Raw genomic sequence first — 26,767 nt, forward strand, 5'->3', positions numbered from 1 at the left:
TGAAAATACAATAATTAGCTGGGCATGGTGGCTTGCACCTGTATTGCCAGCCACTTGGGAGGCTCAGGCAGGAGAATCACTTGGACCCAGCAGGTGGAGCTTGCAGTGAGCCGAGATGGTACCACTGCACTCCAGCCTGGGTGACAGGTGAGACTCTGTCTCAAAACAAAACAAAACAACGAAAATAATGGGAAATATTACAGTTATGAATCAAAAAGGTTGTCTTGCAGTCCTAATCTGGAGGACTTTGGGTAATGTAGAAGCAAATGAATATGAGAAATATGAGTCTCAATCTTTTGAATATTTAGATGAGTCTCAATCTTTTAGATACTTAGAAGTAGAAACATCTAAGATAAATCTCCACATACGATCAGCTGAAAAAGAACTTACTTGCAGTTCTCCGCGAGATTACTAAAAAATAAGCAAAGAGAAATCCATTTAATTTTTCTTAAATGGAAAAACATAGTACTATGTAACATATTTTCTTGGAGTCTGTGAGGGGAGGACTTGTGTAGGCAAAGAAGGAAGCATTCCAAACCACCCTATAGATTAGTTTTAGATTAGTTTTACAATGCCAAACTAGATGTAAGATTAAGCAGTGATGATGTAACGAAGTCAAAGGTAGGGTTTCCTTAAAGGCCCTCTTCATTTACTGGACCTGACAGCTTTGGGTCTAGTCTCAGGTAAAGACTGCTGTATCTTTCTGTTTCCTTTGAATAGCATTATAATGTTTGAGAGAACACTGAAAGCCTCTCTCCATTTAAACTTCATTATGGATTTCATCTCTCAATAATTCCGCCTACCTGTTATTTCATAATATTGTTCAGTTTACTATTGATGAATCATAGCTTAGTCCTCTTTTAATTAGTATTTAAGAAGATTCTCTGTAATATAGACCATGTAGGGTAATAAGGAAGCAAGGGAAGAATGGGAACCGCAAATCACTTTGACGGAAGTGAAGTGAAGGGGACCAAAGAGAACCAAGTAGAAAAAGACACATAGTACTTACTTATAGGTGCTGCCAGCTGACCTAAAACAATGAGATATCAGTGAAGATTTGTTTGAAAGGAACAAGTTTCCTTCTAGGGAGAGATATTTGTGTAGGGGAGAATCTTGGTAGTCACACAGCTCTGGGTGACAATGGCTAATTCTCTGTTAACAGCTCCAATTCTTTATGACCATGCATTCTTGGGTAAGTATTTGGGTCAGTTTCTTATCTCTTACAAAGCGGTTAGTGGAGTGATTCTAAGGATTAAATGGGATAATGTAATTAAAACACCTATATAATTCTATAGGAGGTGCAAAGTAAATATGTGTTTGAAATCACCTAAATGTAAGCTTCCTTCTCAGAGAGAAACTAGATAAGCAGAGGGCAGAAGAAACTGGGAGCTTTGAGTCAGGTAGCTGCACACAGAGGCAAATGAGCAGGGTAGGCTGGATGCGGTGGCTCACGCCTGTAATCCTAGCACTTTGGGAGGCCAAGGCAGGTGGATCACGAGGTCAGGAGATCGAGACCATTCTGGCGAAAATACTCTACTAAAAATACAAAAAAATTAGCCAGGCCCCTGTAGTCCCAGCTACTCGAGAGGCTGAGGCAGGAGAATGGCATGAACCCCAGGGGTGGAGCTTGCAAGTGAGTGAAGATCATGCCACTGCACTCCAGCCTGGGCCACAGAGGGAGACTCCATCTCAAAAAAAAAAAAAAAGAAGTGAGCAGTATAGGGATAGGTCTCTAAGCTTTGTATAGAACAAGAACAACAACAGAAAACAGTAGAAAAAGAAACTGAACTTACGGCGGGGTGTTGGTGTTGAAGATGGACCAGCTGAAAAACAAAGAGGTATCTTAGGAACCATTTTTTCTTCCATGATATTTTCCTTTCTTTGTAGAGAGTTTCTTCTTGGTAGGTCATTAAAACAATAGGGAAAACTTTCCCTTTGGTATTCATTTACTTTTAATATGAATCAGCAGAATGTGAACTTTCAAAAAATCACTAATAACTTCATGGAATTTTGATGACAGAAAGGTTAAAGTGTTAGAAAAGTATGCACCCCAACCACAGAAATCTTAACACTTACAGGGAAAGGAGAGATTTTAGGACCCTACAGTTGTGAAAATATGGACTTACTGATGGCAAGTGGAATGGATCCAGCTGGTGAATAAAAGAGAGAAAATTATCTTTTACTTTACTTGCTTGTTCAAATTGTTTTTCAATTTGTGATTTCCCTCATAATGCTGCATTTTAAACTACTGAGAAACTTTCCCCTCTGCTCTTTATTTTTTAATTAAATAGTAAAGTTTTGTTTTTTCCATATGATGTGAGTTGGCTCTGTGTCATCACCCAAATCTCACCTTGAATCGTAATCCCCATAATCCCCACATGTCAAGGGCGGGACCAGGTGGAGGTAATTGAATCACTGGGGTGGTTTCCTTCATGCTGTTCCTGTGATAATGAGTGAGTCTCACGAAATCTGATGGTTTTGTAAGTGTCTGGCATTTCCCCTGCTTGCACTCATTCTCTCTCCTGCCTCCCTGTGAAGAGGTGCCTTCCACCATGATTGTAAGTTTCCTGAGGTCTCCCCAGCCATGTGGAACTGTGAGTCAATTAAGCCTCTTTTCTTTATAAATTGCCCAGTCTCAGATATTTCTTCATAGCGGCCTAAGAATGGACTAATACACCATATAATTATTTAAAAATTGAGATAATGATGGGTCATGTGAAAGCAAGACATCAAGGAAATAGCAACTTCAAGCCACTAAAATCCTTAAATGGTCAGGGAAATTTTCCTCAGATATCTTTGCAAAAATCATTATCAATTCTTACTCCAAAAATTTAATGCTTGGCTGTTTTTGATGCTGTTGTTCATTCTTTCCATATTGAAGTACATCTTCTCTTGAGTTCTGTGAGACCCCACCTTTACTTGTTCTCCTTTCTCCCTGTTCACCCCTTTTCTATATGCTTAGTTAGATTTCCCCCTTATTCTAAACTTCTAAAACTGATTAATCCCTACCCCTTCATTTTTACATACATCTTTGGTTATCTAATTTAGTCCAGTGTTCTTAAATATTATCTATATGCTGATTACTGTCTAATTTATTTCCCACTCAATCTCTCCCTAAATCTTCAGACACAATTATTTAATTGCTTTTGAATACAGAGTATATGCTTGGATGGGGGGCAGAATGTTGAGTGAGACTTTTCTTGTTATTCCCAAATTGACAAGTAGGATCACAAAGCTGAGGAAAAGGAGGCTATAACTTCCCATTCTCCTCCTCAGCAAACTGGGGTGAGACAAGCCCTCAGGAGGGATTGCAGCATTGCCAACTCCATAATTCAAAGCGAAAGGATTCTTGAAGCTGTGCAGTGCAGAGGTGCTATTCGCAGGCCTTGACAGTGATGGCCAAATTAGCTCTCCTATCTCAAATGTCACCCTTTTTCCAAGCCAACATAAGCAAACAACTGTAAAGGGTAGGAGATTTAAGAGTCTTTGGAGTTGTGAGTAGTTAACAAAGGAATGCTGTTGTAGGGGAGGAAGGAATTGTGCTTTCTTTTTCTGAAGGCAAAATGAGAAGCACTTTGAGATTTGCTTACAGTGATTGGGGGTATCTGTGAGAAAGGATGTGTGGCAACCCATCTCTTGGTTGAATAGTAGATTTGTTGATTTGTTTTGTGCCTATCTGAATAGGTGGAAAATTGGAGAGAGACAGCAGTGCAGAGTGTCCTTGTTCTGTGACAAGGATGCTTGAGCTTCCTGAGGGTTCAGTGGGCAGTGCAAAAGACATCCAGGTCACAGGAGTGCTGGGAAGGGAAGAACTTGGTCTCTTTAAATAATACAGGAACTGGGGAAGTGCTGGGTAGAGAAAGGTGGCTCCCTGGCTGAGGTTCCACCTCCACGGACCTAGGTGAGGACAGGCACTCCCGCTTTCGCGCCCAAATGTTGCATTTCCCAAGACCACCCTAGCTCACCACAGCCCCATCCTGGGCCTGTAAAAACCCAAGACCTTAGGGGGCACACACACAAGCAGCTGAATGTCATGAGAAACAGTTCCATGGAAGAAGACACAAGCCATTGGTCATCAAGAGCATGCCAGCGAAAGAGCATACTAGTAGGCACCAGGACGCTGGCAGGCCATCCACCAGCAGGATCATGGGGCATCTCTCCAGAGCGGTTGGAGGAGTCGGGTGACAGAGCAACTGGACTCCGGGGGTAAACCATCTGCCTTCTGGCTTCTCCATCTGCTGAGAGCTACTTCTACTCAATAAAATCTTGCATTCTCCAAGCCCATGTGTGATCTGATTCCTGCGGTACACCAAGGCAACCCTGGGATACAGAAATCCCTCTGTCCTTGTGATAAGGAAGGGAGTCTAATTGAGCTGGTTAACACAAGCCACCTTTAGATGGCAAAATTAAAAGAGCAAAACTAAAAGAGCACCCTGTAACACATGCACACTGGGGCTTCAGGAGATATAAAAGCTCCCCTCCCAGACACTGCCATGGGGTTGGAGCCCCACAGCCTGCCCATCTGCATGCTCCCCTAGAGGTTTGAGCCGTGGGGCACTGAAGAAGAGAGCCACTGCCCATCACATGCACTGCAAGGGGGACAAAGGAACCTTTCCCATTTCACAGACTTGAGCCTTCTTGCTAGTATGTCACTCAGGTGGGTGACCTACTTAGTAAGGGCATCTTTGTAGTACAGGCTATGAAGTATATTGCTGGAGAGGGAGCTGAGGGGCTCTGGAATAGGCAAGACTAGAGTCAGTACCGCCATATCAGGGACTGTGCAGTGGAATCTCAGAACTTGGTCAAGTTTTTGTAGGTTCCTCCAAAGAACTCAAATATGTATCTCTGCAAGACATTTGGGTGTCTGCCCTAGATAACATCAAAGCACAGTCAGTCTCAGGTTCTCAGAGAAAAAAATCTGCAACTAACAGGAAGGAGATTGCATGCCCCAAATCCATTCTCTCAGCCTCAACACAGTGGGAATTATAACAACAGGGAGAGTGGGCAGGAAGGGAAAGCACATTGCATTTCTCCTCCCTATTCTGAGTCAGTATGCCTGAGACTGGCCACTAGGAGAGGAGAGGGTTTTAAGAGGGGTTGGCCTGCGTGTTTTTAATAATTTATCATGACTAGAAAATTATGGTATGCTACCAGGCTACATTAAGCAAAACAGTATGACACTGGTAGGAAACAGACACATAGATCAATGCAACAGAATAGAGAGCCCAGAAATAAGGCCACATGACTACAACTATCTGATCTTTGGCAAAGCTGGCAAAAACAAGCAATGGAGAAAGGGCTTCTTATTCAATAAATGATGCTGGGATAACTGGCCAGCCATATGCAGAAGATTGAAGCTGGACTCCTTCTTTACACCACATATGAAAATTAACTCAAGATGGTTTAAAGATTTAAGTGTAAAACCCAAAGCTGTACAAACCTAGGCAATATCATTCTGGACACAGGAATGGGCAAAGATTTCATAATGAAGACAACAAAAGCAATTGTAACAAAAGCAAAAATTGACAAATGGGATCTAATTGAACTAAAGAGCTTCGCCCAGCAAAAGAAACTGTCAACAGAGTAAACAGGCAACCTACAGAATGGGAGAAAATGTTTGCAAACTATGCATCTGGCAAAGGTCTAATATCCAGCGCTTGTAAGGAACTTAAACAAATTTACAAGACAAAAACAAACAACCCCATTAAAAAGTTGGCAAAAAAGGGAATAGACACTTTTCAAAAGAAGACATACATGCAGCTAACAAACATAGGAAGAAAAGCTCAACATCACTGATTATTAGGGAAATGCAAGACAAAACACAATGAGATACCATCTCATACCAGGCAGAATGGCCATTATCAAAATGTCAGAAAATAACAGATACTGGGGAGGCTGTGGAGAAAAAGGAACAATTTTACACTGTTGGTGGCAACGTAAATTAGTTCAACCATTGTGGGAAACAGTGTGGCAATTCCTCAAAGACCCCAGAGCAGAACTACCATTCGACCCAGCAATCCCATTACTGGGTATATGCCCAAAGTAATAAAAATTGTCCTATCATAAGGAAACATACGTGTGTTTATTGCAGCACTATTCACAGTAACGACGACATGGAATCAACCTAAATGCTAGTTCAACCATTGCGGAAAACAATGTGGTGATTCCTCAAGGATCTAGAACTAGAAATACCATTTGACCCAGCCATCCCATTACTGGGGATATACCCAAAGGATTATAATTCACGCTGCTATAAAGACACATGCACACATATGTTCATTGTGGCACTATTCACAATAGCAAAGACTTGGAATCAACCTAAATGCCCATCAGTGACAGACTGGATTAAGAAAATGTGGCACATATACACCATGGAATACTATGCAGCCATGAAAAAGGATGAGTTTGTATCCTTTGTAGGGACATGGATGCAGCTGGAAACCATCATTCTCAGCAAACTATCGCAAGAACAGAAAATAAGACACCGCATGTTCTCACTCATAGGTGGGAATTGAACAATGAGATCACTTGGGCACAGGAAGGGGAACATCACACACCAGGGCCTATTGCGGGGGCGAGGGGATAGCATTAGGAGATATACCTAATGTAAATGACGAGTTAATGAGTGCAGCACACCAACATGGCACATGTTTACATATGTGACAAACTTGCACATTGTGCACATGTACCCTAGAACTTAAAGTATAATAATAAAAAAATGCCCATCAACGATAGACTGGATAAAGAAAATGTACATATACACAATATAATACCATGCAGCCATAAAAAAGAACAAGATCATGTCCTTTGCAGGAACATGAATGGAGCTGGAGGGTGTTATCCTTAGCAAACTAATGCAGGAAGAGAAAACCAAATACCACATGTTCTCACTTACAAATGGGAGATAAATGATGAGAACACATGGACACAGAAGGAAACAACAGGCACTGGGGCTTATTGAAGGCTGAAGGGTGAGAGGAGGGAGATGGTCAGGAAAAATAACTAATGCGTTCTAGGCTTAATACCCGGATGATGAAATAATCTGTACAACAAACCCGCGTGACACAAGTTTACTTATATAACAAAACTGCACATGTACCCCTGAACTTAAAACTTAAATAAAAATAAAGAAAGCAAGTTGATACTATTTATCATAATATTTCCTACAAGTAAATAAAGGAAAAGCTAAAAAAGGCCAACCAAAGATATAATGAAATGTTATTTGGCCATAAAAGGAACTGAATTACTGCTGCATGTTATCATGGGGGTGAACCTGTTAAACCTTATGCTAAACGGAAGAAGCCAGTCACAAAAGACCTCCTACTGTTTGATTCTATTTATATGAAATGTCTAGAACAGCTGAATCTATAGAGACAGAAAGAAGATTAGTGGTTGCCTGGGGCCATGGTGTGGAGAGGGTTTTGGGTTGGGGGATAGTGGGAAGTGATTGCTAAACAGAGTTTTTCTGGGGGGGTGATGAGAATGTTCTAAAATTGATTCTGGTGATGGTTGCACAACCCAGTAAATATACTAAAAAGCACTGAATTCCACACTTTAAATGAGTGAATTGTGTCATAGGTGAATATCATCTCAATAAAGCTGTTATTTACAAAGATAAAAAAGATAAAATTATGGGTTCTAAGACATCATTAAGGGACAGAGGAGATATTTGCCAGAAAACATGCTTGAAGCCCACTAAGGTCAGACTAATTAATTAGTCCTAAATGTCCCAGGCATCTGGAACCTAACATAATGCAAAACTGAACTCACAATAGCATGCTATAAATCTGCTCTTCTTCCACGCTACCGAAATCAATAAATAGTCTCATTCGTCAAGTTACTTAGACCCCAAATCTAGGAGTAACCCTTGGTGTCTTCTTTTTCCCTTAAAATCACATTCAGTCGAACAGCAGGCCCTGTTGGCTTTGCCCCCAAAATAAATAAAATCTGAAGACCTTCTTCCCACTTCTACTCTGATCACTCTTCTCCTTGCCACACTCACCTTTAGTTTCAGGCCTCTTAACTGGTCTTTCTGCTTCCTCTCTTGAGCCCTCACTCCCACCCCAGTTAATCCTCCACAACAACAGAGTGATCTTTTAAAATTATAAAGTAGACCCTATCATTACCCTGTTCCAGCCCTTCAGTTGCTTCTCATGATACCTAGAATGAAATCTGCAATTTTGATTAAGGACTGCAGGGCCGGACATAATCTGGCTCTTGTCACTCTGGCCCTACCTCCTGCTCTGCCTCCTTCTTTCTAGCCTGGCTGGCTGTTTTGCATCCCCATAGCAGGCCTGTGCATGTTGTACTTGTTCCTTTTGCCTGAAGCACAGTCCCTCTTCTATACCATCTTTCTTTAGTCTGTTACTCTTCTTATTTTTCTCCATGAATTTATCTGCCTGACATTTACTGTATGTTTACTTGCCGTTATTTGCCTGTTTTATCTCAACATATAAACTCCTTAAGTGCAAGGACTTTGTCTTGCTCATGGCTATATTTCCAGTGCTTAGGATAATGCCTGGCCGAGAATAGGCCAATATATATTTGTTGAATACATATATTTATTAAATGCATTAATATCTTTGAAGACTTTTTTTTCTTTTAGTGTTTGACTTGTTCAATGCTGTTAGGTTTCTTATTTTAGTCTTCTTCAGATTGCTCTAGTTCTATTTCTCTGGGCTGGAATTCTCCAATTTGTTGGGGGCTTGTGAGGTATCACTCACATGGTGCTGGATTTCCTCATAGATTTCATAACTTTTAGTAGTTACTTATTCCTTGGGGGCTAGCTTTCATGGATATTCTATGATATAAATACCCTGGATTGTGGATCTCTTCTTGCTGACTATCTTCCTAACTTCCTGGGTACACTGTCACTGAACCAGATCTCAGTTGTATTGACTCGGAATATTATGCACACTGCATGGGTAGCACACCTCCACCAGGGCTCTGCACCCTGGACAGATCTAACTCTGGACTTGTGTGGGTGGCTCTGTTTTCATGCTTGGGGCAGATGGGTGAAGATATTTTGGCTTCTCTGCATGGGGAGGCAGTATATTTTCTGCTACTGGCTTTACTCAGAGGGGCCTAATTTCAGTTTTCCGCATGTTGGATCTTGAGGCTTTTGCTGTCATTTGGGAGCAAATGTTGAAACCCTACCTTTGCTCCTGAGGCAAAGCTGCTACCTCTATTTTTTCATCCCCTCACTATTCCCATCAAGAGCTTAACTTTAGCTGCTTCTTACAATGTGTTCCTATATTCAATTTCTGCTCCTTGGAAATCATTCTTACCCACCTTTCTTATGTTTAAGCTTGGCTGTATATTTTTCATTTAAAGATATTGCCAGGTAACACTTTTTAAATGTTCATTTTAAATTCACGACTACCTGTGCAAGTTTGTTATTTAGGTAAACTTGTGTCGTGGGGGTTTGTTGTACAGATTATTTTGCTACCCAGATATTAAATCTAGTTATTTTTTCCTGATCCTCTGCCGCTCCCACCCTCCACCCTCTGACAGGCCCCAGTGTCTATTTTTCCCCTCTGTGTGTCCATGTGTTCTCATCATTTAGCTTCCATTTATAAATAAGAACATGCGGTATCTGGTTTTCTGTTCCTGCATTAGTTTGCTAAGGGTAATGGCCTCTAGCTCCATCCATGTTCCGGCAAAGGACATGATCTCATTCTTTTTTTGGCTGCATAGTATTCCATGGTGTATATGTATCACATTTTCTTTATTCAGTCTACCATTGATGGGCATTTAGGTTGATTCCATGTATTTGCTATTGTGAATAGTTCTGTGTTTAACGAAACCATGCATGTGTCTTTATGATGGAATGGTTTATATTCCTTTGAGTCTATACCCAGTAATGGGATTGGCCAGCCAACACTTAGCTATCCAAAAAGCAGGTGGTATAATCCCTAGTTACTTTGGCATGCTTTTTTCATCCTCTCTACTAGGATGATATATAGGGTCTAAGACCCTATATATCTATTGGGTCTTGGATTTTTACATCTTTTTCCTGCCCATACTCTCTGATGACTTCTCTGAAAAGGACACTATGCATTCTATTTGGATTTTGGCTTGTAATTTCTAGCTGTGAGACCAGGTGGGCCTTGGTCCCTGTACCCAATTATAGGGTCTATGCCCAAACATGGGCATATGGATTTTGCAGCCTCATCCCTGGGTCGGAGCCACTGTCTCTGTATTTTCATCTGTGCAGTGAGAATACTTAGCCAATCAGCCTCTTTGCTCAGACTTCGGAAAGATGTGTGGATGAGGACTTTGGAGAGACACTGGCTACTTCCGTGTGAATAGCTCCAATTCTCCTCTCTCAAATACCAATGCCTTTGTCCTAACATTATTGAAATGAGTAAAATGTTATTATGAAAACTATATCCAGAATGTGTTTAGATGGAACTAGAGGGGAGTATATAAGTATGTTTGCAGTCTGTTAGAGTAACCGAGATGTCTGCCATGTTTAAAGCTTGGAAAATTTTACCTACTCTCTGGATTAAGTGAGATGCTTTGACAACTCTGGATGTGAATTCTTGCATGAAGAGGTTGGCTGGAGCAGGGCAACAGCTACCCTCTTCAGACTGTATGTGTCCTCCCAGTTTTACACAGTTCCCAGGAGACGCACCTCATCTCGCTCATTTACTGACCTGCCTGGGCTCTTTTGGCATCTGCGTGTTTAACCTTGACAGGAACTTTGGGTTTTAATATTAATGTGATATAATTTCAGGCTGAGGAATCCGAGCGATGTTGGGTTTGCTTAAATCATTTGTAACTGAGATATGAGAACCAGATTTGCATTTTGGAAAACTAAGACATAGTGTGAAAGGTGGTTTCATGAATTCTATATTAAATATCATCATTGTCAGTGCTTGATCTGGTTTAAATACTGAGTCACTGTTCATATGTGTTACCTTGGAAGCTGAGTTTATAATGGGAAATACTACAGTTACGAATCAAAAAGGCTGACTTGCAGTCCTAATATTGAAGACTTTGGGTTATGTAGAAGCAAATGAATATGAGAAATATGAGGCATTTAGAAATAGAAACATCTAAGATAAGTCTCCACATATGACCAGCTTGAGAGGTAAAGGTACCTACTTGTGGTTCTCTGCGAAATTACTGAAAAATAAGCAAACAAAAATCCACTTAATTTTTCTCAAATAGAAAACACATAGTATTATCTAATATATTTTGCTGGAGTCTGTGAGGGGAGGACTTGGGTGAGTAATGAAGGAGGTATTCCAAACCACCCTATAGATCATTTGGTTTTAGATTAGTTTTATAATGCAAAACTAGAGGTAAGATTTAACAGTGATGATGTAATGATGAAATCAAAGGTAGAGTTTCCTTAAAGGCCCTCTTCATTTATTGGACCTGAATAGCTTTGGACATAGTGTTGGGAAAAGACCACTGGATCCTTGCACTATAATGTTTGAAGGAACACTGAAGGTTTCTCTCCATTTAGACATCATTTTGGATTTCATCTCTCTTTCTCTCTTTCTCTCTTCACCCCCCTGAAAATTCCTCCTACTTGTTATTTCATAGTATTGTTCAGTTTATTGTTGATGAATGCTAGCTTACTCCCGCTTTTAATTAGTGTTTTAAAAAAATTATAGGGCAAGCAGGGTAATAAGGAAGCAAGAGAAGAATGGGAAACTCAAATCACTTTGACAGAAGTGAAATGAAGGGGACCATAGAGAACCAAAGAAGAAAAAGAGATGTTATACTTACTTATGGGTACCACGGGTGGACCTAAAAACCAAATTAGATATCAGTGAAGATTTCTTTGAAGGAAACAAGGTTCCCTCTAGGGAGGTATATTTGTGTAGGGAAGAATCTTGTACACCGTTCTGGGTCCGAATTATGATTCTATGACTAAGTATTCTTGATTAAGTATTTGGCTCAGTTTCTTATCTCTTACAAAGGGGTTAGTGGAATTATTCTGAGGATTAAATGAGATAATGTAATTAAAGCACTTAAATAGTTCTAGAGGAGATACAAAGTAAATATATGTTTGAAACTATGTAAATATAACTTCCTTCTCAGGGAGAAGCTGGATGAGCAGAAGGCAGAGGAAACTGGAAGCTTTGAGTCCGGCAGCTGCACACACAGTTAGAAATGAGCAGGGTAGAGACAGGTCTCTAAGCCTTGCAGGGAACAACAAGAACGACAACAGAAAACAGTAGAAAAAGAAATTGAACTTACCGCAGGGTGCTGAAGGTGGACCAGCTGAAAAACAGAGAGGTATCTTAGCAACTGTTTTTTCTCCATGATATTTTCCTTTCTATGTAGAGAGTTTCTTCTTGGTGGGGTCATTATAACAATAGGGAAAACTTTCCCTTTGGTATTCATTTACTTTTAATATGAATCAGCACAATGTGAACTTTCAGAAAATCATCAGTAACTTCATGGAATGTTGATGATGGGAAGGTAAATGGTTAAAGTAGTAGGCACCCCAAACCCGGAAATCTTAGCCGTACCAGGGAAAGGAGAGATTCTAGAATCCTACAGTGCTGAAAACATGGACTTACTGATAGCGGGTGAGATGAATCCAGCTTGTAAATAGACCAGAGAAAATTATCTCCTTTTGGTTTCCCCTTTGCTCAAATTGTCTTTCCATTTGTTAAGTCCCTTGTAATATATCATTTTGACCTGCTGATAAACTTTCTCCCCTGCTCTTTATTTTTTAATAAAATAGTAAGTTTGATTTTTTCCATAGAGTTATTTAAAAGGTGAGAGAATGATGTGTCACGTGAAAGCAAAACATGGAGGAAATGCCCTATAATTTTTTAAAGTTGTTATTTAAAGTTTAGGCTTAAATCCTCTAAAGTCTCTAAAAGATGATACAAAATTTTCTTAGATGTTTTGGAATTTAAGTGTGGAAAAAGAGACCAGATTCAGCAGGAGGGTCAAATGAAAAAGGGTTATAGAAACTTCTTATCTACTCCTTTCTCTCCTACCATTTTTTCCCTTTTTAAGATCGTCTCTCTCTTTCTCTCTTTTTTTTTTTTATTATACTTTAAGTTCTAGGGTACATGTGCACAACGTGCAGGTTTGTTACATATGTATACATGTGCCATGTTGGTGTGCTGCACCCATTAACTCATCATTTACATTAGGTATTTCTCCTAATGCTATCCCTCCCCTCTTCCACCTCCCCACAATAGGCCCCAGAGTGTGATGTTCCCCTTCCTGTGTCCAAGTGATCTCATTGTTCAGTTCTCACCTATGAGTGAGAACATGTGGTGTTTGGTAAGATAGTCTCTTGTTGATGGGCTTTGAAATTTTGTAAAATATTTTTCTCTGCTCTGACTTATCTCTTCCCTTTTTGCAGTGACTGATAACTGCTTGAAATCCTGCAAGGGATTGTAAATTGGTAGTCTTAAAACTTTCCAGTACATCATTAATAATCTAGAGAGGTTTTGATAATGAGACAGCAAGGGGCCAAGATGTATCTCAAGCCCTTTGTATCCCAATATGGTCAGATAAAGACTCTCAGGCTCCCCTAGAGACCAACTGAGTCCTAAAGGGGAGAATTAAATGAACACATAGACTTACTGATTGTGTGAGGATGCGATATGACTGAAAAACAAGCAAAGATATTTTTTGTTACCCCCTTCTTGTTTCTTTTCTTTTCCTACTCATTTTTTTTTTCTATTGGCAAATTTTTTTTTCTATTGGCAAATATCACTATGATATACTTGCTTGAACTGTTTTTGTTTTTGTTTTTTTTTTTTAAATCAAAGGCACTAGAAATTTCCAGAAAACTAATTATCAGCTGGTTGAATTCTGGACAATGGGAAAACAAAAGGCTGAGAAAATAGAACTTCAAGTTCCATGTTGCATCTCAAGTTCCAATAGGCATAGTGGACTTTGATAAGTGCACCACAGAGAAACAAATAACTGACTAATTGCCTGTATAGATGACTTCTCTAGAAAGCAGAAATGGATCTATATCATTTTCCTCTCATTTTTTTTTCCTTCTGCATGGAAAGTTCCTAATTAACATTCTTTAGAGTCATGTAGAAACATTTTTCTCTGTTTATTTTTTATACAAGTCAGTGAATGTTCTAGAAACTTATTAATAATGTATTTATGCCTTTCTGCCCATGGACGCTATGGAAGAAGCATCGTTAAAGTCTCTCTTCCCCGGCCGTCTTGTCTAAGTCAGAGTCTCCTAAAGAGCCGGAACAGCTGAGGAAGCTCTTCATTGGAGGATTGAGCTTTGAAACAACTGATGAGAGCCTGAGGAGCCATTTTGAGCAATGAGGAATACTCCTGGACTGTGTGGTCATGAGAGATCCAAACACCAATCGCTCCAGGGACTTTGGGTTTGTCACATATGCCACTGTGGAGGAGGTAGATGCAGCCATGAATGCAAGGCCATACAAGGTGGATGGAAGAGTTGTGGAACCAAAGAGAACTGTCACAAGAGAAGATTCTCAAAGACCAGGTGCCCACTTAACTGTGATAAAGATGTTTGTTGGTGGCATTAAAGAAGACACTGAAGAGCATCAACTAAGAGATGATTTTGAACAGTTTGGAAAAATTGAAGTGATTGAAATCATGACTGACCGAGGTGGTGGCAAGAAAAGGGGCTTTGCCTTTGTGACCTTTGATGACTATGACTCCATGGATAAGACTGTCATTCAGAAATACCATACTATGAATAGCCACAACTGTGAAGTTAGAAAAGCCCTGTCAAAGCGAGAGATGGCTAGTGCTCCATCCAGCCAAAGAGGTCGAAGTGGTTCTGGAAACTTTGGTGGTGGTTGTGGAGGTGGTTTTGGTGGGAATGACAACTTTGGTCATGGAGGAAACTTTAGTGGTCGTGGTGGATTTGATGGCAGCCATGGTGGTGGTGGATATGGTGGCAGTGGGGATGGATATAATGGATTTGGTAATGATGGAAGCAATTTTGGAGGTGGTGGAAGCTACAATGATTTTGGCAATTACAACAATCAGCCTTCAAATTTTGGACCCGCAAAGGGAGGAAACTTTGGAGGCAGAAGCTCTGGCCCCTGTGGTGGTGGATGCCAATACTTTGCAAAACCATGAAGCCAAAGTGGTTATGGTGGTTCCAGTAGCAGCAGTAGCTATGGCAGTGGCAGAAGATTTTAATTAGGAAACAAAGCTTAGTAGGAGAGGAGAGCCAGAGAAGTGACAGGGAAGCTATAGGTTACAACAGATTTGTGAACTCAGCCAAGCACAATGGTGGCAGGGTCTAGCTGGTACAAAGAAGACATATTTTAGACAAATACTCATGTGTATGGGCAAAAAACTCAAGGACCGTATTTGTGACTAATTGTATAACAGGTTATTTTAGTTTCCGTTCTGTGGAAAGTGTAAAGCAATCCAACAAAGGGTTTTGATGTACATTTTTTTTTTTTTTTTTGCACCCATGCTGTTGATTGCTAAATGCAATAGTCTGATTGTGATGCTGAAAAAAAAAATAATGTATTTGTGTTCTGAGTAATGGAAAAATAAGGGACCAAGGAAATTGGAAGTTTATCGTATCACAATGTGAATGCATACATTTTGGCTTAAGATATGTTAGACACTGCTGGAGACAATTGAGTTTCAATCATGAAGGGAAATAGTCAAACTCACAAGAGGATCCGATAGCTGAAAAACAAAGAGATAAATCAATGTGTACAGGCTGCTGAAAGAGGAGCTAGTTTTTGTACTACTTTCCTGAAAGGAAATATCAGAAATGGCAATGGAAGAAACATCCTTCTTAGGGCAGGGGCATAGAGCTCTGTGCTGGGGAATATACCTGCCATCATGCCTTGTGGGGATTCTGCCTTCTGCTTAGTATAGGAGGCTGTAGGGAAGGGAGATGATTTATCTCTTCCCTTTTTGCAGTGAGTGGTTACTGCTGGAAATCCTGCAGGGGATTGGTAATTTCTTTAAACTGTGCTGCCTTTACCTTTCTTCTCCCTATTTCTGCCATTCTGTGAAAGCTTTCATTTATTCATACAAATATCCTTCCCTTCCCTTGTTGACAAGTCACTATAAACTTAGGGTAGTTTCTGAAGTATATCTCTCTATTTTGGGTTGATCAGTGGGTTTGGTATTCTCCTTTATTCATTCCTTTTAGGGGTGGAGCAGCAGCTAAATAGTGGAATAAGCAAAAGAGATGAAGGAATATGAGTTTCTACACACACAAGACAGAAATGAACAGAGAGGAAAAGTATGCTAGGCCCTATAATAGGCATGGGACTTAACCAGTCATTACTGAAGTTTCAGCTGGTGGTAAGAAACAGAAGGAACACACAATGGAGAAATCAACATGTGTAGAAACAAGTGAATTCAGTTCTCCCTTGATAGGCTTAAACAGGGTAACTGCAGAGAGGATATGGGGGGCGCTAAGATCTGACAGCTCAGTGCATGTCCAGTCTTACGTGCCTTACTTTGTGCTTTGTAGCCTCAGACCTGTTTCTGCTGGTCTGAGGCAGGAGATTAGTTATAAAGTGATAAAGTGAGGCTTTATTTTTCCTTCTTATTTCACTCAGTGACAGTAAATGCTTGAAACACTTCTAGAGGTTCCTAATGTCTTAAACTTATACTTATATGTACTTTTGTCAGTCTCCTTTTCTTTTTCGTTTATTTTCTTTCTTTTTTTCTTTTTGAGGCAGAATCTTGCTCTGTTACCCAGGCTGGAGTGTAGTGGCATGGCCTTGGCTCACTGCAACCTCTGCCTTCCGGGTTCAAGCGATTACAGGTGCCTGCCGCCAAGTCTGGCTAATTTTTGTAGTTTGTTTTTTTTTTTTGAGACGGAGTCTTGCTCTGTCACCCAGGCTGGAGTGCAGTGGCGTGATCTCGGCTCACTGCAAGCTCTGCCTCCTGGGTTCATGCCATTCTCCTGCCTCAGGCTCTCAAGTAGCTAGGACTACAGGCACCCGCCACCACAATTGGCTAATTTTTTTTTTTTTTGTATTTTTAGTAGAGATGGGGTTTCACCATGTTAGCCAGGATGGTCTCGATCTCCTGACCTCGTGATCTGCCCGCCTTGGCCTCCCAAACTGCTGGTATTACAGGCATGAGCCACTGCGCCTGGCCTAAGTTTTATATTTTTAATAGAGACACAGTTTCATCATGTTGGCTAGGCTGGTCTTGTAAGTGATCTGGCCCATGGGGCCTCCCAAAGTGCTGGGATTACAGGCGTGAGCCACTGCGCCCAGCATCTTTTTTTTTTGAGACGGAGTCTTACTCTGTTGCCCAGGCTGGAGTGCAGTGACACTATCTCGGCCTACTGTAACCTTCACCTCCCGAGTTCAAGCGATTCTCCTGCCTCAGCCTCCTGAGTAGCTGGGATTACAGGCGTGCGACACCACTCCCGGCCAATTTTTGTGTTTTTGGTAGAGACGAAATTTCATCATGTTGGCCAGGCTGGTCTTGAACTTCTGACCCCAAGTGATCCACCTTCCTCGGCCTCCCAAAGTGCTAGGATTACAGGAGTGAGTCACTGTGCCTGGCCAAATTTTTGTATTTTTAGTAGAGACAGGGTTTCACCACGTTGGTCAGGCGGGTCTCAAACTCCTGACCTCATGATACACTTGCCTCGGGCTCCCAAAGCGCTGGGATTACAGGCATGAGCCACTGTGCCCGGCCCCGACCTCATTTTCTTTAGTCACTCTTTTTTACCTAACCTTTTAATTAATTAATTATATTTAAGAGGTACAACTACAGATTTCTTATGTGCATATATGGCAAAGTGGTGAAGTCTGGGCTTTTAGTGTACCCATTACCCAAATAGTGAATATTCTACCTTTCAATTGACTTGAAAAGTTTTCCTCCTACTCTCTTTACTAGGGCTGTTGGGAACCACTAATTTTTGTTAAAGTCATTTAAATTTTAATCAATTCATTTTGCACTTTCTCCAAATCACTTATAACTTAGGGAAAAGCTAGGAAGGAATAAAATAGCAATATAATTTTCATTTATACACTATCATATTTTTACAGTGTTTACACATAGGAGAGAGGGAGTCAGGCAGGGGAGAAAAGGGAAAGGGAATTCATGTATCCATGTAGATTCTCTGGCACATGGTGGCTTTTAGGGAACTTTGGACCACATGTGACCCTTCCTTTAGCCCCAGTGAGATCCTCTGAGGTGGGCTGGCTTATGTTTATCCTCTGAGTAATAATTATGAGAACTTCCAAGGCTATAAGTCTTGGCAATATCTGTGAGTACTGAGGAAATCAGTCTTGATTCAGGGGGAATAGTCAATAACAAATGGCTCTTACGCATGCACAAAAAGGATAGTTAGAACCAGAATTTAGGGCAGTAAACATCTAGTTTTAATGGTCATAGTATGATTGTGTGGGATGCTGCCTGCCCTCTACACATTTTGGGTTTGTTTTCCCAAGTGATCTTATAGGACTGTAAACTCCATGGCACCAGAGACCAACCAAATCTCTCTCTTCCTTATTCATGACTTTATCCTCAGTGCTCAGCTTAGTATCTGATATATGCTAGGAGATCAGCTAGATGAAGGAATGTTTGTTTGAATATATGCAACTTGCCTTCTGATAATCCTTCCTGCTTGACTTAAACTTTCTAATGCTACCCCTTAATTTCTAGACTCAGAATTTCCCATGTCCTGGGGTTGGTTTGATGCCGTATATTTTAACACCGGTTTCTCCCTAGTTCGTCACAATATGGACTTTCACTTTATTATCTTCCATATGTGATGCTTCTGTCAGTTCCTGTAATTACAGCCCAATTACTGCCATAACGTGTTCCACAAGGTGCTCTGTCCTTTCTTTTCCTCTCTGTCGTGTGTGTTTGCGCATGCGCACACGTGTGGTGGGGATGAAAGGTGTTTGGAGATAGAGAGCAGGATAGGACATGAGGAAAGAGAAAGGCCTTTGGAGAGAAGACCGGAGAACTCAGGTTAGACTAGACCCAGAATAGTATTTCCTGTAAAATTTTATTGTCTTTTCTCCCTTTTGTATTTATTCTTAAAATTTGATTTTCTTTTCTCATTTCCTCCTCATAGTCTCCATTATCTTTGAGTAGGCCCTTTAGAAACTACAAAGCACTTCAGAACTGGAAAGCTGCCCTTATTATTCTCTCTCTGCTACTTTAGAAAATTCTTCTGTATTGTTATAGAAGACATTATGACTATTTCTGGGGAAATTTTCTTACTCTCTTTCTTTAAAAAAAAATAGCCCTGGAGAATTCTCAGTAGGTTGCAACCAGGAAGCATAAAAACATGCATAAAACAACTGCTCTTATGGCAGTAAGACATATCTAGGGCATTTCAGACAGGGAACAGGCCCTTTAGACACTGTAGAAGATCAAGGAGCCTGGAGGGAGAAGGATAGATAAGGTACTTACCATTGGGTCCAGGATATTGTACTAAAAAATAGAAACAAACAAATTAAACACACATACACACACACACACACACACTTATATTTTTTGAGACAGAGTCTTACTCTGTCGCCCAGGCTGGAGTGCGGTGGGGTGATCTTGGCTCACTACAACCTCCACCTTCTGGGTTCAAGTGATTCTCGTGCCTCAGCCTTCTGAGTAGCAGGGATGACGGGTGCCCGCCACCATGCCTGGCTATTTTTTGTATTTTTAGTAGAGATGGGGTTTCGCCATGTTGGCCAGGCTGGTCTTGAACTCCTGACCTGAGGTGATCCACCCACCTTGGCCTCCCAAAGTGCTGGGATTACAGGTGTGAGCCACTGCGCCTGGCCCAAAAATACCTCTATTAGTGCTGTTTTTCAAAGGCAAGCAGTGAAAATGATTTTCTCAGGAATTACTAAATCTCATTATTCAGGATTAAATATTTTTCATTGCACTACTGCTGTACTGTAGCCTCTCCATAAGAACCAGATCTTCTTCTAGGAGATTATTAACCCTGTTTTAGTTAGCATAACCACTTCATTCTTGCTTTTCATTATAGGTGTTGGAGGTGAGATCCTTAATTGTATTCCTTTCCCCATATTCCCCCAGTCTTTTTTCCTCACATCACTCTGTTTCACTCTCAGCTATCTTTCTTTTATATTCTTGTTCATTTCTTATATTCTTTTCCAGATTCGATTACACCTTTGCCTTAGGAAGCTATTCTAATGATTATTGACAAGCCACTATAATCATTATTAGAACAATGCCTGTCTGTTATGAATTTTAAGGTAATGGAATTTCCATTTGCTAAAATATAATTGGTTGCCCAGAGAGATGTCAGTGTTAATCCAAACTGCACCATTTTGTAAGCCTCCAGCTATTTTGAAGACCTTGGTCAAAGTGAAACATTCCACAGGGGTTCAGGCTGTGAGAAACATTCTGCCTAACCACCTGACTACAAGGTGGACAAAGGGCCAACTAAAGAAACCTCCCTATCATATTCTGCTGGGAGAAAGTACAAGGAACACCACATTCTGCAGGAACAAGGGCCAGAACCCCCTTATCACGGGAACATCTTATCAATATCCTGCCAGGCAGCAAGCCATACTACCCAGACCCCTCCCACCCATACCTATAAGTATCCCCAGCCTGTAAGCAGCGGTGGACACTGGCATTAGGCTAGTTCCCCACTTCTGTAGGTCTTATGCTGGACATAAAGCCTGCATTTGCTGTAGAGCCACCACTCTCTCTCTGTCTTTCTTTAACCCTTGCCTTCCCTCCAAAACCTAACAGTTAGGATATGGGGAAATGAAAGTCTAAGACATACGATTTTTAGATTCTTTAACCCAGATACTTAAACAGTTGGAGCCAGTCTCCTTCAGACATAGTAAGAAGCCAACAGAGATAAGTTGATATATACAGGCAGCTTACCAATAGGTCCTGGAGTTTGCACTAAAAAGAAGTTCAAATTGGCATATTAGTATGGTTATTTGACTGGGCAGTATATTTTTCACTAATTTTATCCTAGAAGTGAGGCTTTGAGGGGTAGAGCAGGGGAGAAGAAGTGATATCAGTTATGAGATCATTAGGGAGAATTAATCCAACTATGTTAACTATAGAAAAAAGGAAAAAGGATATTTAGCATTTACTGCAGTATGTCAGCCCAAGGTGAAGGTTTTTGTAGGATTCTTGCCAACCTAAGAGATACCAGGGAAAGGTGAAACTTTGTTATTAGGTATTAACATTACTGATAGGAGGGAAAGGTGAAACACTTCCTGTCAGCAGGAGTAGAAAATATTTCTTTCCCAAGGGACTGTTCTTTCACTAAAATCTTTATTTCTGATCAACTAATATGTTCCAGAGGTAGACATTAGAATAGGAGGTAAGAATCCAGTTTCCTCTTCGCACAGCTTCCAGCTTATTGGAGAGTGATAGAGCAGTGACTGCTGCTTTGATTAGCTTTAGAGTCTGTGAGCAAAGAGTCAACACAACCTTCTGGTTTTTTTTTTTTTTTTTTTTTTTGAGACAAGGTCTCACTCTGTCACCCAGGCTGGAGTGCAGTGGTGCAATTATAGCTCACTATAGTCTCCACCTCCTGGGCTCAAGTGATCTTCCCACCTCAGCCTCCTGAGTAGCTAGGACTACAGCTGCATGCCGCTATGCCTGGCTAATTAAAAAGAATTTTTTTGTAGAGATGGGATCTTGCTCTGTTGTTGCTCAGGCTGGTCTTGAACTCCTGGTCTCAAGTGATCCTCCTGCCTTAGCCTCCCAAAGTGCAGGGATTACAGGTGTGAGCCCATGCCTGGCCAAAACTTTCAGTTTTTAATGAGAATTTGACCTTCAGTTGGTTTTCTAGCTCTGATCACTTGATGACCTGATAAATATCGAAAGCCTGTTATATTTATTTATTTATTTTTTTGAGACGGAGTCTCACTCTGTTGCCCAGGCTGGAGTGCAGTGGCATGATCTTGGCTCCCTACAACCTCTACCCCCTGGGTTCAAGTGATTCTCCTACCTTAGCCTCCTGGGTAGCTGGGACTGTAGGCGCACGACACCACACCCAGCTAATTTTTGTGTATTTTTTAAGTAGAGATGGGATTTCACTATATTGGCCAGGCTGATCTTAAATTTCTGACCTTGTGATTCGCTGGTCTTGGCCTCCCAAAGTGCTGGGATTACCGCGCCTGGCCGAAAGCCTGTTATGTTATTTAGCAACACTGCTTGCATAAGAATGATCCTTGATGTCAGACTGCATCTGAACTGGGAGAACTGTAAATATGTATTAAGAAGCTATAACTTTGGGCTTCCCTGAGTGCAGTGACCCATGTATTTGGTCATATTCCTTACGGGATCCCTGCAGGTAATGTGTATGGGGTTCTTATAGGAGATTTTAGTTCCTGGTAGACCTGTGGGGTTTCTAAGCCAGGTCAGCTCCCAATTCATCTAACAGAAGGCCAAGCAGAATAGGTCCTAGGTGGCTATGTGGACAGCTGCATAGATCATGGCGAGTACTGCTCCCACAGCAGAGGGATAGCTGATAATGCCCTTGCTGGCAAGCTGTGCGTCCTGCCTTAGGTCCTACTGAGTAGACTGATGCCAGATGAGAGCTATGGTAATCTTGTAAGTCTGCAAGGTTAGTTGAATCTGAAAAGACCATATCCTCACCCAGTGGGCATAGCAGTTAATAATCCTTCACTTCACTATCACTCAGGATGAGAAACATTCAAGTTTTGATCAATAATCCCTGAACTTTTAACTCTGAATTTTTTTTTTTCTGTGTGAAACACCTAGAAGGTGGCTTTCCAGATCTGGATGCCCTTGGCTATGAGCAGTAGACCAGTTATACGTTTAGATATTATGCTAATAGTTGCTTTGTCTGTATCTACAAATATGTATCTTTGATTCTGAAGTAGAACTCTTAGGAAACCTGCCCTCTTGACATAAGTTACTAAATCCTTGGATAGATGATCACTTCAAAATGTATTTTGTTTCTTCGGTTTTTCTATATTTTCTTCCCATTTCTAGTTTCAATTTGTGACTTCTTGTACCTTTATTTTTATTCTCTTTCTCAACATATTCATTTCTCTTCTTTATTCTCTTATGTGCCAATTCACTTACTCTTTCTCCTTCCAATTTTCTTCCTACTTTTGTTCTTTTTAAATTTTCTCCTATTTATCTCTCTCTAACCTGCATCTTCATTCTTTATCTGTTACTATTTGTGTTACTCATTCTCTCACTTTATCTCCTCTAGGCCTTTACTACCTTTTAATCTCAACATTAGAAGTTCATTTTATTCACTGTTAATAACCTGTTATAACACCCAAAAATGGAAAGATAGTAGAAAGAATGAAGAGTTAGTAAAAACTTTAGTCTTAATTTTATTAACTAACCCATCCTCTTATTTTTTTGAGAAATGATTCCTGGCCCTCAGTTTCCTCATTTCTAAATATGAGGATAATAACTGCCTTACCCACTGCCATTTGATGTTGTTTAGATGCAACAAAGTAATGTACACGAGTGTTAGAAAAACAGTAGTAAGACATTATAGGGATCACTCAAAGAATGTGACTAGGTTGCTAAAAGTTGCTGAAAATAGAGCCTAACTCTTCTGGAGAGAACTTTTCAGGGCAATTAGAAAGGAAAGAAAGGCCGGGCGCGGTGGCTCAAGCCTGTGATCCCAACACTTTCGGAGGCCGAGGCGGGTGGATCACGAGGTTAGGAGATCGAGATCATCCTGGCTAACACGGTGAAACCCCATCTCTGCTAAAAATACAAAAAGTTAGCTGGGCGTGGTGACGGGCCCCTGTAGTCCCAGCTACTCAGGAGGCTGAGACAGGAGAATGACCTGAACATGGGAGGCAGAGCTTGCAGTGAGCCGAGATCATGCCACTGCACTCCAGCCTGGGCCACAGAGCTAGACTCTGTCCCCCCAAAAAAAAAGAAAGAAAGAAAACTTAAAATTTGCATTATTTTACAAAGTGAAGATTATCTAATAATGGAAAAATCATTTGCATGGAAAGCAAAGCAGGAAGTTTAGGTGCTGGGTTCTAAATCTTTATTAAATATTGGCTCTACAGAGCTAGATGACATGCTGAAGTGGAAACAGCTTAGGACCATCTCTAGCGGGATATTTTTCACTTTGCATTTCAGCTTCATAGTTAAAATATATTTTTATTGCAAAACCTGGATGAGTCCAACCTGAAGGAGCACTGGGTGAAATTATGAGGTGGCAGAAGGACTTGATCCTTGAGTCCTTGGGCATGAATAATTGAATTAAAAATAGATTGATGTTCTAAGTAAAGTACCAAAAGGTATTATAATTGAGAATCAGATGACTTACCAATGGTTTTGTGAGAGAGCTCTAAAGAAAAAAGAGAAAAGAAATCAGTAGCTATATATATATTTTATATATACCTTTTATTTATGTACTTTCATTTATATACTTTCCCCAGTAGGAATCTGAATCACTAATGTCAAGTTCAGCTGCAGCTGAGTAGTAGAAATGGTGACTTTCTTGCTATGGCAAGCTAGTACATATAAGGGCCTCCTCATCTAAAAATCCCTTGTGTGATGGTGAGGAGCCATTGAAAATCTGCAAGGGTTCATCCTCCACTTTGTAATTTGTTTTTATTGGTGAAGTGTACGTTCACAGAGCTAATCATGACTTACTGAAATGCTAGGTCGAAGAAAAATAAGAGGTTGAAGAAAATGTGAACTCCAAACCCTTGAAATCCCAACATGGAAACCAGGTAGCGATCCCTAAGATACTGCAGGAAAGTAAAATGCTCACTGTGGAGAATCAGACAGCAAACTTACTGATAGGTCCTGTAGCTCCAGCTGCGACAGAGAGAGAGAGAAGGAGAAAGAAAAAGATATCCGTATGCTTCACCACTGTGAAGGAAATTCCCATTGCCTAACACTCGCTCTAGGGAGTATCATAAATAGAAACAATGGGAAGATCAAGAGTTGCTTGTATGGCGAGCCTCAGGCAGGCTCCCTGTTGCACAATATAAGGGACCTACAGGGATGGAGGCCTCCTCCTGCTTTCAGTGATGGTTGGAAATCTTCAGAGGGTTGGGAAAGACTCACTCCATATTAATCTGTTATGCCTCTATTTTTCTTCTTACATTTTCTTGCCCCTTACCCCCAGTTTCTTTAGAGACATGGTTTATTTGAAAGATGTACCTTCTCTTGCTGAGGGATCATTATGACTATTACTAAGAGGGCTGTTTTGGTTTATATTTTTAAATGTTGGCCTGTGAGATTTCTTAACACTTCGTGGATGGCCTCTTTGGAAACTATGTAACAGGAATGCTAGGGGAACTGAGAAAGACAGTGTTAAGAAAGCATGTCACCCCTAAACCTCAGCATCACACAATATACCCATTGGCAAACCTGCATATGCACCACCTGAATCTAAAATAAAAGTTGAAATTGTTTAGAAAAATGCAGAGCAGATCAGGCCCCAAGACCTCGTAGGTCAGGTATCAAAGGGACTACAGTGGAAAAACAAAGTTGATACTTACGAATAGGGGCTGTGAATTGCACTGAAATACAAAAAGGAGGAAAGTGTGGTTTGACATTAATAGAATTTTCATTTTACCGGTATTGTTTCTAAATAAACTATGAAACAATTCAACCAGAGGAGAACAACTACTGTGGGACTGTAGATAATCTTAGCCTGGAAGCCACATAACCCTCCTACCAGTTTAAATCATTCAGCATTCATCTTAAATGAGAAATTTAGGTAACTAAAAAATAATAAATATAAATAATTAAAATAAAATACAATTTTAAACATGAATTATGTGGCTTTCCCTTATCCTAAATTCAGTAACAATTCAGGATATTGTGTCTGATGGCTTGGGCATCAGAAGGTGTCAGAAGATTTGAATACAATGAAGAAGTATGAGTGAGAAATCCTGTAGGGGTAGAAATGGTAACAGTTAGGATGTAGAGAGGACCCCATATCCCACAGAAGGCCGAAGAATGTTAGAGGAAACAGAAAAGGAACTCACTTATAGGTCTAATAGTTCCAGCTAAAATATGGAAAAAACAAAATAGAACTAATGAGAAAATACTGTTTGCATTAAAATTCTTTCTGGGAAAACATCACAAATGTAGATACCAGGAGCAAAATTTCCACTTCGTGGAGGAACAAATAAAGTTTACAAATGCTTCCTTCTTCATCTTGGAGGACCCTGGTTACTGCTGGAATCTGCCAGCTGGAACTGTAGGGATGCACATTTGGTCAGGCAGCGTTCCTTCCCCTTTCCCGATGGGTGTCCTGCTTGTATCTCAGTAGATTACACAGGCCATTGCCTGTCTTCCAGCTGGCTAATTTGAACTTGCTTAGCTAGAATCTATAGCCTCATCTTCGGAAGGAGACAGTGGGAATTTCTGTCTCTGTAGTGATTTTGGCCCGTATTCAATAGAGTAACTTGGCCTGCCATATAAGAGGGAATAGAAACTGCTAGGTTGACTTAAGACATTTATAGGTATGAGTAGTGGGCAAAGGAATTGAGACACTAGACCCACCTACTTGTTAATAATGCAGTAACAGTCTTCTTATTTATGACCACACACACACACACACACACACACACACGCACACACACCCCACCACACCTCTCTACACCTCTCCACACCTCATACACTTCACAGGCTATAAGTGATCCTCTCACCTTGGCCTCCCAAAGTGCTGGGATTACGTGTATGAGCCACTGTGCTTGGCCTAATATGTGCTTTTATGATACCTACCCAGTATTTGCTCTCAAAGTTTGACTTGATTATTTTAATAATGTTTCATTTGTATAAATACTCCAAGAGGAGTAGACATAGGATGTGATATACCATGAGCTTTAATTCTCAAATCACTTTTTTTCTTTTTCCT

The 26,767-nt window shown here is 40.6% G+C and overlaps 3 protein-coding genes across 3 annotated transcripts in view; 2 read left to right on the forward strand and 1 right to left on the reverse strand.

Annotated features, from left to right (window-relative positions):
- Nucleotides 1-26,767, forward strand: part of LOC112623144 — an 88,513-nt gene that overhangs the window by 50,088 nt on the left and 11,658 nt on the right. The gene's annotated exons all lie outside the window — the stretch shown is intronic.
- The window catches only part of C4H6orf10 (chromosome 4 C6orf10 homolog), a 76,965-nt gene that overhangs the window by 23,652 nt on the left and 26,546 nt on the right, over nucleotides 1-26,767 (reverse strand). Inside the window, exons 13-20 of the mRNA XM_025383354.1 lie at nucleotides 25,401-25,421; nucleotides 24,691-24,711; nucleotides 24,215-24,235; nucleotides 20,806-20,826; nucleotides 19,357-19,377; nucleotides 12,217-12,240; nucleotides 11,743-11,763; nucleotides 11,110-11,130 (exon numbers count right to left, since the gene is read on the reverse strand). Of these exons, the coding sequence (XP_025239139.1) occupies nucleotides 11,110-11,130; nucleotides 11,743-11,763; nucleotides 12,217-12,240; nucleotides 19,357-19,377; nucleotides 20,806-20,826; nucleotides 24,215-24,235; nucleotides 24,691-24,711; nucleotides 25,401-25,421 (171 nt within the window). The remainder of the gene's footprint in view (nucleotides 1-11,109; nucleotides 11,131-11,742; nucleotides 11,764-12,216; nucleotides 12,241-19,356; nucleotides 19,378-20,805; nucleotides 20,827-24,214; nucleotides 24,236-24,690; nucleotides 24,712-25,400; nucleotides 25,422-26,767) is intronic.
- LOC112623143 (heterogeneous nuclear ribonucleoprotein A1-like) lies at nucleotides 14,305-15,069 on the forward strand. Its single transcript, XM_025383355.1, has one exon. The coding sequence runs from the start codon at nucleotides 14,305-14,307 to the stop codon at nucleotides 15,067-15,069; it is 765 nt and encodes a 254-aa protein (XP_025239140.1).

This window comes from Theropithecus gelada, chromosome 4, assembly GCF_003255815.1.
Source record: "Theropithecus gelada isolate Dixy chromosome 4, Tgel_1.0, whole genome shotgun sequence".
NCBI lineage: Eukaryota > Metazoa > Chordata > Mammalia > Primates > Cercopithecidae > Theropithecus > Theropithecus gelada.